General features: G+C 32.1%; 1 protein-coding gene across 1 annotated transcript; it reads left to right on the forward strand.

Moving 5' to 3' along the window:
* LOC107619540 (probable protein S-acyltransferase 15) lies at nt 6,877-9,807 on the forward strand. Its single transcript, XM_016321829.2, has 7 exons — nt 6,877-7,344; nt 7,797-7,889; nt 8,002-8,103; nt 8,181-8,240; nt 9,131-9,229; nt 9,316-9,411; nt 9,510-9,807. The coding sequence occupies exons 1-7, from the start codon at nt 7,087-7,089 to the stop codon at nt 9,603-9,605; spliced, it is 804 nt and encodes a 267-aa protein (XP_016177315.1). The 5' UTR covers nt 6,877-7,086; the 3' UTR covers nt 9,606-9,807.

Consider the following 11,581-nt stretch of genomic DNA (forward strand, 5'->3'; position numbering starts at 1 on the left):
TTATTTATTTTATCCAAAAAGGATCCATGTATATAAATATTAATACTTTGTCCAATTCAATCTATAATTTAATCTAAAATATTTTATGTATTTTTTAATATTAATTGATCAAACATATCTATTTTTAATCTCTTCTACCAACTTTTTTTGAATAATAATCATGGTTCTGAAAACTGGAATGGACCGGTTGATCGAACCAATTTAAAATTTAAACTGAGAAAGAACATGACAAGACACTGATGGATAGAGACACAAAATTTTGTGTTCTTGTATTCTGTTTAGTGATAAACTAGAACAAATTATGAAAATCTAATTTATTCTCATTTTTTTCATTCAAAAAATTTGAAATGAAAATATAATAATAAAAAATATAATTATGAAAAATTAACAAAAATAATAAAAAAAAGAATGAAAAATAAGTTGTGTCCCTTGTTAGTGTTCCTGTGGACACAAAATACACTAATTCAGTGTCTCTGTCCATGTCTCCTCTGTCAAACATAATTTTGTGTCTCAGTGTCCATGTCTCAGTGTCCTGTCTCTGTAAACAAACGCAGCCCAACCGTTGAAAAGAACTGCTTAAAAATTGTCGAACCGGCCAATTGGACCGGACCAGTAACCGGCCGGTTCGAATAAAACCACGTTGTTTTGTTTATTTGTATATAAAATTAAGAGTGAATACCCTATCCGGCCCCTAACAATTACCTCGAAAGGACAACGAGGCCCCCAAGAAAAAAAACACCCCATCCGGCCCCTGATATTATTTTTGGGGACTGATTAGCCCCTGTGCCAAAAAAAACAACATTGATTTTTTTTTGCACAGGGGCCTCGTTGTCCTTTCGAGGTAATTGTCAGGGGTCGGGTTGGATTTTTTTTTGTCAAGGGCCTCGTTGTCTTTCGAGGTAATTGTCAGGGGCTATTTTGAGTTTTTCTCTAAAATTAAAATACAGAACCTTCGCGAACCAAACCAACCCCCCTCCCCTTCTTCCCCCAATACGTGCACTCCCTAAGACCTCTGAAGCAAAGCAAAAGTGCAAAACCCTAGCCCTTCAGCGCCGTCGCCGTCCCCAAGTCCTCAGCGCCGCCGCTTCTTCCTCTTTCCCGTTTTGCAGAACCCAGGTAGCTCGGCACGTCGTCTTCATCTTCGTTGGCTTCTCTGTTCGTCGCTTGGAGGAGCTCGCCGTCGGGTCGCCGGTTGCCGTCGTCTCGCCTATCGCCTCGTCTCGCCGGTTGCCGTCCATCGAAGGTTAGTGGCTTCCGCTTCTTCCTTTTAATTTCTGAATATTCAGTCTTCTTCTTCGTTTGAAGTTCTGAAATTGTTGTTCAATCATGGTTGTTCCATTTTTCTTGTAATCTTTTGTAATTGCCTGTTGCTGATGGATCTATCTTGTATTTGCTGGTTGGTGATGGCTGTAATTTTTTTTTTTTCAAATTTACGGGTGGCTGGCTCTGTTAGTTTGATTCAATGTTTTACTGTTTTGTAATTGCTGGATTTAGTCAGAAATTTTTGTCAACAACTTTAATAAGAGCATTAACTTGTTTTACTGTTATCACATTCAAATTTCAAGAACTTTAATAAGAGCATTAAGTTCATAGTTTGTGCTTTCCATCTCGTTAGATTGAAGGAGGAGTTTGTGGTGCTTCATTGCTTGTTTAAGAACTAATCTTGGTGTGCACATTGATTTTGTGTTGTTATGCTGCTGCTGCTATTTTTTTATTTTTGTTGCTAATTGTTCTTGATTTCTAAATGTGAAATTATTTGATTTTTGTGTTGCTAACTAGAGTTCCAGTGAGTAGTTATGACCAAACCAAACATAATTGAGCAGTTAAGACATACTCATCTCATAGGAAAGTCTCATCTTTTGAGACCGAAGATTCTTGCTGTGTAGTAGGAATGAATGCTTGACCCCTGACTCTTGATTTTGTACCCTATTAGCCTAGACATGCCATATTGTATCAAGTTTATAACTAATACACCTTCTAGTTTATATTTATCAACTTGCATTGTCATCTTTTCAATGTGTAGACAAATCAAAATTGATTTTTGATTTCTTCACATCCTAGACACACAAATGTTATGTTTGCAGTGGAGACTCTTTTAAATTCAAATAATAAATTGTTTTTCTCTCGGTTAATTTTGCTTTGATTTTACTGAATACTTGCATACACCTCAAACTTTAATATGTTTTGAGCGATAGTATTAATATGTTTTGAATTATCTACTTGAAACTTTATTAGGGAGCAGCTCAAAGTTGGGAGTGGAGTAGCTTGCAGCATTGAAAACCATCAGCACAATGAACTGGTAATGGAGGCAGTCATAATAATAAATAACATGCCAGTAGACAACACCAAGTGCTTCAGAAAGTATGGTGATAAAACAGAGGTTTCTTAACAAGTCTCTTGGATTTTATGTTTTAGAACCCAAAGGATTGATCCTATTTCAGGTATCTTTCTAAAGATAGTTTACACAGTCTCAATTTATGAATTTTCACCATCATCTGAAAACATATTTGATTGGAAGCTTGGAAAACATTTAATACTATCAATGTATTAACTATTAACAAACATATTCTGTAATTTTATATTATAGCAATAAACATGTTCTATAATTTTTATTGTGTTGATGATTTATTGATTATTTTTTATTGTGTTGATGAGAGTTGTTTTATAATTTATTTATTATTTTATTTTAAAATGGTTTTTTTTGATTCAGGTTCTATACCTCCAGAATCGTTATTCAAACCAATTATTAGAGAGTGTCATTGCTTTGGTTCGAATTAGACTCGATTACCGGTTAATTTCAGAACAATTTAATTAATTCGGTTCGAATTCGAACGGGTAATCGAGTACCCGATATCCGTATTCACCCCTATTTTTTTGGGATTTGGATCCTCTAAAGTTTGAATTTCACTTTAGAGAGTAAAGTATGATCTCTCACTATTGATTTCATAGGTGGGACCAATAATAAATATGAAGGGTTAACCACTAAAAATGCTCCCAAATTATTCAGACGCTGAAAAAAATACCCCCAAATTTTATTATCGACAAAAATGCTTTCAAATAATTTAAAAACACAACAAAAATACCCAACAGTAAATATATATTTTCAAAAAATGCCTTAGAGATTTAATTTTCATGTAATATTTTGCAAGCATGATTATAAAAATGAGATATTATTATTCTTAAAATTTGGTAATTTTTTGTTAAGTATATATTTTTTTTATTATTTTTTTGTTGACAACCAATAATACTCTTAAAAAATCACAAAAAAAATATATACTTAACAAAAAATCACCAAATTTTAAGAATAATAATATCTCATTTTTCTAATCATGTTTGTAAAAAATTGCATTAAAATTCAATCTCTAATATATTTTTTGAGAAATACATATTTAATGTTAGTTTTTTTGCAAGATTATCTAACATTAAATATGTATTTCTCAAAAAATACATTAGAGATTGAATTTTGATATAATTTTTTTCAAGAATGATTATAAAAATGAGATATTATTATCCTTAAATTTTGGAGATTTTTTGTTAAGTATATAATTTTTTATAATTTTTTTTTTGTTAACAACCCATAATACTTTTAAAAAATCACAAAAAAATATATACTTAGTAAAAAATTACCAAATTTTAAGAATAATAATATATCATTTTTTTAATAATTCTTACAAAAAATTATATCAAAATTCAATCTCTAAGATATTTTTTGAAAATATATATTTACCGTTAGGCATTTTTGTTGCGTTTTTAAATTATTTAAGGGCATTTTTGTCGATAATAAAATTCGGGTGTATTTTTGTCAGGATTTGAATAATTCGAGAGCATTTTTAGTGGTTAACCCTAAATATGAAAGAGAAACTATTCAAAGGGAGAAGATTACAATTTACTCTCTAAAGTAAAATTCAAACTTTAGAGGATCCAAATCCATTTTTTTTGTCATACTAAATTGCATGCTCATGCACAATCTAATTATCAGAATCAGTTCATCACATTCATGTGAATTATTTTTGTTGATGTGATGTTATGTAATTAAATATCGATAATTATTTTATAGTATATTAAAATTAAATTATATTACAACTAAGATGTTTGAATAAAAAATATAAATTAAATGTAATTTTTTTATATATTAAATAAAAGTATTAAATATTTATATTTATATTTTTTCAATTAATGTATTTAAATATTCTTTGACTAAATTAAGTTAGGTTAATTTAATAATTTTTTTTTTTGAAAGAGAAAGCTCAACATCGAAATGGAGCAAACAAGACAAGGAAAGCTAACAAATAAGTAACTCCTAAGTCATCTCCGACATAGCCATCAACAACCTGAGTTACTGACCACACCATTCCCTAGCATATAAAAATGTTTGAGTCACACAATCTCCAACTCCTGTTGTCTTATTCTGAAAAATGTCATCATTCCTTCATAGCCAGATGTTCCATATAACTGAAAAAAACCCAACCATCCAACTCCTGCGCAAGTCTTTTCACAACGGCGTCAATCTCCAACTCTCAAAGTGGTCTTTCAATGTACCAGGTGCAGCCCACTTCTGTCCAAATTCTGAGATCCATGCACACCATACATTCCAAGAGAACTCGCAAGTAACAAATAAGTGTTGTAAGTTTTCTGCTTCTTTGTTACACAAGACGCACAGATTATCATTCAGTTGTAGAATTTCCAGCCTACATAACCCATCCTTTGTATTGACACGGCCTACCAAAACAAACCAAGTAAACAGCTCTACTCGAGGTGGGACTAGTCCTTTCCAAATTTTCTTTGCAAATTTATAGCTTAGAAGCTCCTCGTCTAAAGTCTCTTCCTGCATAACCTGCACAAATGAGTTAGTAGAATAAACGCCTTCCTTATTGAATTTTCACACCACTCTATCTTGCACTTCTGCTATCAATCTAACAGATTGCAAGACTTGAAGCAGCTGGTCTAAGGTTTTTGTTTCCCATACACGTAGTTCCCTTCTCCATTGAAAGTGTCAAACCCACTCTATCCCATCCCAGAACCCACAGTCCCCAATCACTGATCCTTTTTGGTTTGAAATCAAGAAGAGTCTCGGAAAGGAGTTTTTCAACTTTTCCACCTGAAGCCACGTATCCTCCCAAAATCTGGTGGATCTACCATCCCCTAGGTAGCGTTTGTTTGTAGAGACACGACAGAACAGGACACTGAGACAAAGACAATAGGACAGAGACATTAAAAATTATGTTTTGTGTATCGTGTTTGAATACGATGGATAGGACATTAATGTAATGTCCAGTATTATGTTTGGATACACATGGACAGGACTAAAATATTATATAAAATGACTAAAATAGTCATGTGATTCCAAATTTTTGAGTATAAACTAATTTAATAAATAATAAGAGTACGTAGGAGTACAGACAGTGGGAACTTGAAAAAAATATTTGAAGCAGTCAAAAATTTTAATAAAAAATTATATAATAATATTTATATTAAAATAAAATTTATAAATATAATTATTTTTTTTAAATTTATTATTAATATGTAGGAATACATATAGTTAATATTAACAAAAAAAAATCTGAGTTTGATTAATAAAAAATTTCATTTAGGTTAATAAGCCAAATTAATTTTAAATACAAAATCAGTTTTAAAAAAAGAATCCATTTTTAAATGGAAAAAAATTAATTTTTGCACATAAAAATCTATTTTTATTTAGAAAATTAATTTTTTTTATCTAAAATTTTATTTTTCTTTCAAAAAATTAATTTTTCTTTAAATTATATAAAATCAATTACAACTTATAAATTATTTTTTAGCATTTTTAGATATCAATTTTACCTTTATAATATTTATCTTTTAAAAGTCTCCAGACTAATTATTTTTGTTATTATTTTTATTACAAATCAAATAATATAATATAAAGTTAAAATGATGTTGAAGTAAGAATGATAAGAAAAAAGAAATTATTCAGTCCAATAAAAATTTTTATAAAAAAGAGAGAGTACCTGAGAAAAAAAGAGAAAGAAAAAGAACGTAGAGATAGAAAAAGAGCATGGAGTAAAAAAAAAGTACTTTCTAAGAACAACGCAAAATAGAAAAAATAAGAAGGGGTAACAGTGGAATAATAAAAAATAGCACCATGGACAAAAAAGAAAAAAAATTCATAAAAACGTCCGTGTCTCTCTTCCAAATCCGTGTCCATCATTGTCCTCCGTAAAAGAGTGGACACAAAAGGATTAAAAACTGTCCCGGAGACAATATGTTCAGTGTCCATGTCTTTGCTTCCAAACGCTTTTTAAGAATGTGCTGTCCATGTCTCCGTGTCGTGTCTCCAAAAACAAACGCTACCCTACTTCTATTGCAAGTCCATCAATCAACTTCATGTTGCTCCTTGATACCTCACTAGTAAGGCCGCCTCCTGACAACCCAACAGGTGACACATTCGGGTAACTCACTCCTGTCTACAATTCACTGGTATCAAGTTAGACTTCTCAAAGTTAATGCTTAAACCAGACATCATTTCAATAATTAGTTTACTAATATAATTAAGTAAGTATTAGAATTTAAGAAATACTATAAGAAGTGAAAAAAAAAACTTAACTAAATTCTAAAAATTAATGTTAGATTAGAATTTACATAAAAATAAAAATAATTAAATGGGTCTTCATAGTTGACCATTAATCTATTATTACTCCAGAAACTGCAAAATATATATTTACTATCATGATGGCAAAATATTTAATATGAAGTTGACTTATTTAATTTTATATGAATGTTCTATTGGAAAACACCAAGATAAAATGGAATAATAAAATTAATAATAACAATGGTTGAATTCAATTTGCAGCGAACTATCATTTTAAATTTTTTAATTGAAAACAAAAACATTCAAATTTCATAAAACATTAAAAAATTAAAAGAACAAAATTAGGGAAGAACACAGCACTCAATCGCCAAATCCAATCCAAAATCAAGTACAGAAAAGAAAATCAACCTAAAAACCTCACATCTTGTGCATCCAAAAATTAAAATCCCGGAACTGAGTTTCCCCAAAAGGAGACATTCTTCTTCTTCTTCATCTTCTTGCCATTTGATTATATTATTATGAGACCCAAAAGGTTCCTATCTCTGCCAGTGTTGGCAGTATTGTTGTTGATGATGTTTGTGTATTACACAACAATCTTCGTCTTCATTGATGGCTCCTTTGATCTTCAGAGCTCCAATGGAACCTTCAATGCCGCCATATTCACTATTTTAGCCTCATTCTCCGTCTTCTCTTTCTTTGTATGCGTTCTCTCAGACCCTGGTCACGTCCCTTCCTCCTATGTACCCGATGTTGAAGGCCAGGGTTCCGCCAAAGATGTAAGCTTTTTCAGTTTTTTGTAATACCCATTTTCCCAATTTGCTCAATTTCCAATTGGGGTTTCACTTAATTGCTTTTCTCTCTGTTTGGTTTCTGCCCTTTTCTGTAATGTGCTTATAGCTGCATGGATTTTGTTCTTAATTGCATATCCTTTATGTAAATCAAGTAGGACTCAGTTAATTCTTATATTGCGAATTGATCAATGCTACTAGTGTTTCAAATTAGCCATTATGATTAGCAAACAGTTTCAGTGCTTAAATTACAGCTGTTTTCAGTCATATCTAGATTTATGTGATTAGATTCTGTGGTATTTTCCCCATTCCATTGATCAATGCATTATCAGAAGTTGCTGGTTCATTTGTATAGAGCAAGTTGTTGATATTGTTAGCTTAGCTCTTAAGTGTATTGGTTTCTTATTATCTGTTACCGAGTCCCTTAACAAATGCTGCAGAATGCAGAGCGGAAAAAATGTGACAAGTGCTACGGATACAAGCCTCCAAGGACTCATCATTGTCGAGTCTGCAAAAAATGTGTTCTGAAAATGGTAGGTTGGTTGATTATTGGTAATAGACGTAAATTTGATCTTCCGTTTTGCATTTGCAGGAATGAAATTAAGTTTAACTCTTACCTTAGTTTTGTTGCCAAATTCGATGTAGGATCATCACTGCTTGTGGATAAATAACTGTGTTGGTTATTGGAATTACAAGGCTTTCTTTGTTTTTACATCATATGCTACCTTGGCGAGTATTCATTCCATGGTATGTTTTTGCCTTGGCATCTACTTGTTTTTGCAACAGACGGGATATCGGTTGACATAGGCTTTTGCAATGTGCAGATCCTGTTTATATGCTCTGTATTTCTGATGGATATAGGGAGCTCTTCTAAAATGTTTTATGTAAGTTGAATGCAATAGTTTGCAGATATTCCGATATATATATCCCTTTTTTTCCCCTTTATCGCTTTGGTTGTTGTTGAGAGTATTTCAAACTAAGAGATGTGAATTCTTGGGCTTTATTCCGGTTTGTATAATTAGTTTCCCTTTTTTTTTTTTGGGGTATGGACATTATTTTCCGAATAATTTGAAATATTCTCAATCCTCTGGGCCTACTTTATAACAAGCTAGGAACCTTTACATACTGTTACTTACACACCAAACTAGTATAGTATTGGGTTTATGCAATCAAAGTTGGTCATGACTCATGATAATCGCTTGTGTTTGTTACTGGCAGCCAGTCTGGATATCTGTTGCTTGTGTCGCTTGTGTCACTCTTTATGTTTTTTTCAGTAGAAACTGTGGTGTTTGTAGTGAGGTAAACCATTTCCTACTCTGTTAATGCTCCTCCAAGATCAAGACTCAAGATACCTGTTCATTAGGTTGTTTTTCATTGCCATCACCATTGTCATGAGCAGAAAACTATCAATTTCAACATGTCGAAACAGTCTCATAAGGGATTTTGGTTGCTTTATGTATCTGTAACTGATTGTTTTGTAATCCCTCAAAGAGAATATGCTTTGGCTATCTTTGGCATTGGTCTGCTACTACTTTTTGCTCTGTCTACACAGTTTCATCCCACATAACCCAGCCATTGGTTTTCTCTTTTAATTTTATTTATGTTTATATTTAGAGTTAAAGAGAATAATAGGGGTTTTATTTCTTAGAATATTAACATGGTTTTCTTGCGAAAACATTCCAAAAAGTTGACTGACTCTTTATTATTTTCTTTAATACTATATTTCTTTTAATTATATTGTGAATTAACATTAAGACTTGTGAATGGTGTTTAGGTTATGTACGGGACAATGGCAATCGGGTTGACCACAACCCTGTTGACTCTTTTTGGATGGCATGTGTACCTCACCCTTCATAATATGACAACAATAGAGGTAGGTTTTTAGAAGATATTCAATTAAGAATAATTCCATTCTCTTTTTAATCTCTCTCAATTTATCTGGTTTGGCGCATTTGCCAGTATTACGAAGGAAAACGTGCAAAATGGCTAGCTATGAAATCTGGGCAGAGCTACCGGCATCCATTCAACATCAGCCCATACAAAAACATCACTTCGGTCTCTTTCGCAACCCTTAACTATTTGCATCATAATTGATTTGCATGTATGCATCGATGGTTCGGCGATACTTACTGAACATTTTTTCCCTTGATCAGGTTTTAGGTCCAAACATTCTGAAGTGGTTATGTCCCACCGCGGTAAGCCATCTGAAAGAGGGAGTTAGCTTCCCCACATTGCGGGATAGTTCTTAAACCTTTCTGATGTGACCATTCGGCCTTGTCCGAATCACAATTGACATGAGGAACAAAGACCTTCCCCAAAATCTGATGATACACATACAAAAATGATTCTTTAAGCAAGCTTTCAAAAGTAAGCTTACACGATACATTAAATAGATATCCTTAGCAAAAATGATTGAATGCTAGTCATTTTACCATTTAGGCTAAATTGTTAGCTAGTTTTTTAGAAGTGATTAAATTTAAGTTAAATTATTCTGTAAGTACATATAGTTTCACTAAATTTACAATTAGGTATGTATAACTTTTTCCTCTTCAATTGAGTCCCCAAACATTTTAATATTTTTTAATTAGGTCAATTAGGTCCCTATTGACAGTAGACGTAACAAACATTGACAAGTTGTGAATTTACAATTATACCCATCCCATTCACTTTAGATAACCCTCGTACTTGTCTGAACCTAATCCCCTTAACCTTTCTCCTCTTCTCTTCTTCTATTTGCTTCTGAAATGTTGTTAATTTGCATGGATCCAAGCCAACTTTCGTCAAGAATCTCGAATTCAAGGAGCCTCAACATGTGCACTCCACTTCTACTTCATCACACATTCACACTTCCATAGTTCCATGGTTACACCCTCAGTTCTATGATGGCGCTGTATTTGTCGTCGTCTACCTCAACAACTGTTAAATTCAATGTTTCAATTTTTATTCCTTTAGTTCAAAGAACTGAATTTTTTCTTATTTTTTCAGTTTTTAATTTAGGGTTCTTTGTTTGGAGTTTTGGGAACATCAAATTTTGACATATTTGATTACAAAGTTCAAATCTTTTTTCAATTGGGTATCAGAAAAAGAAAAAAAAATTGGCATGGAAATGATGGTTATAGTAAAAGGTTTGAGCTGGAAGAAGAAACATTGGATGGTAACGGCAATGGTTTTGAAGCAAAAGGGCAATTAGGTCAATGAATGAATTAAGCTATGAAACTGAAGAAGACCCCTGTTCCTTGCAAAGCTATTGCACTGTGACACTGCGCAACTTCTTCTAAATCAAAACTCAAAAGAGGGTTGTAAGAAAAAGGCGTGGGTTGCATTCTAGTATGGATTGACACCCTAGATTTCTCCCAACACTGTTGTTGATTGTCTTTTTGTTTTCAATACACTGTCTAATGCTTCCAATGTAACTTCCAGCATTGATTAAAAGCCTTCATTCTGATCCTTGCCACAATTCCTCTTGGGTTTGAAATTTAAGGTTTCAAATTGCTGTTGCAAAAATAGTTGTTGCGATTGTAGGCTCATTAGAACAATTGGGGCAGTTAAAAAGGGGTTAAATTACTCTGTTGAGAGAGAGAGAGGTAACAAAATAGCATGATTTATTTTGCAGGTATAAAGGACTATTTTGTCATTATGAAAAAAGAGGCGGAGTCACATTTACACATTTAGTAATTATTTATGGTATCTTTAGTTTGAAAATAGAATATTCTATTATTCCAAATGGTTTATGTCTTTCTGGGACTAATTAAAATAAAAAATATAAAAATTTAATTATAAATTTGATAAAATTATAGAGACTAACATAGATTAAATTTTAAATTTAGTACTTAATCTTGTCAATGGCAGAGTATACAAATGTGCAAAACATAATTATGATACTAACCTCTTCTTGGAAGATGTTAATGCAGATATCAAATTGAAATGGATCAATGTATCTGTAAACAAGATACATGGGGTCAATGGCGTCGTTTGAAGATGTTAATGGTAGAGTATATACAAATGTGCAAAACATAATTATGATCAATGCATATGGCGGGATAAGTCGCTGTTGTAGTTAGTACATTGTAGTTTTACCCAAACCAAACCAATAGAAATCCTTATTAAGCATATGAAAATCATGTGACTATAGTCAATAATTATTATTGTCTTAGAAAAAAATGTAATGATTCTCATAGAATGTTAGAGAAATATGATAACTTATTTAAAAGAAAGGTCTTTGTTA

This window comes from Arachis ipaensis, chromosome B09 (assembly GCF_000816755.2).
Source record: "Arachis ipaensis cultivar K30076 chromosome B09, Araip1.1, whole genome shotgun sequence".
Lineage (NCBI taxonomy): Eukaryota > Viridiplantae > Streptophyta > Magnoliopsida > Fabales > Fabaceae > Arachis > Arachis ipaensis.

Coding starts and splice junctions, on each gene's coding strand:
- LOC107619540 (XM_016321829.2), top strand. CDS start 7,087: ATGAGACCCAAAAGGTTCCTATCTCTGCCAGTGTTGGCAGTATTGTTG. Junction 7,345..7,796: donor GCCAGGGTTCCGCCAAAGAT/GTAAGCTTTTTC, acceptor CAAATGCTGCAG/AATGCAGAGCGGAAAAAATG. Junction 9,230..9,315: donor ATAATATGACAACAATAGAG/GTAGGTTTTTAG, acceptor CGCATTTGCCAG/TATTACGAAGGAAAACGTGC.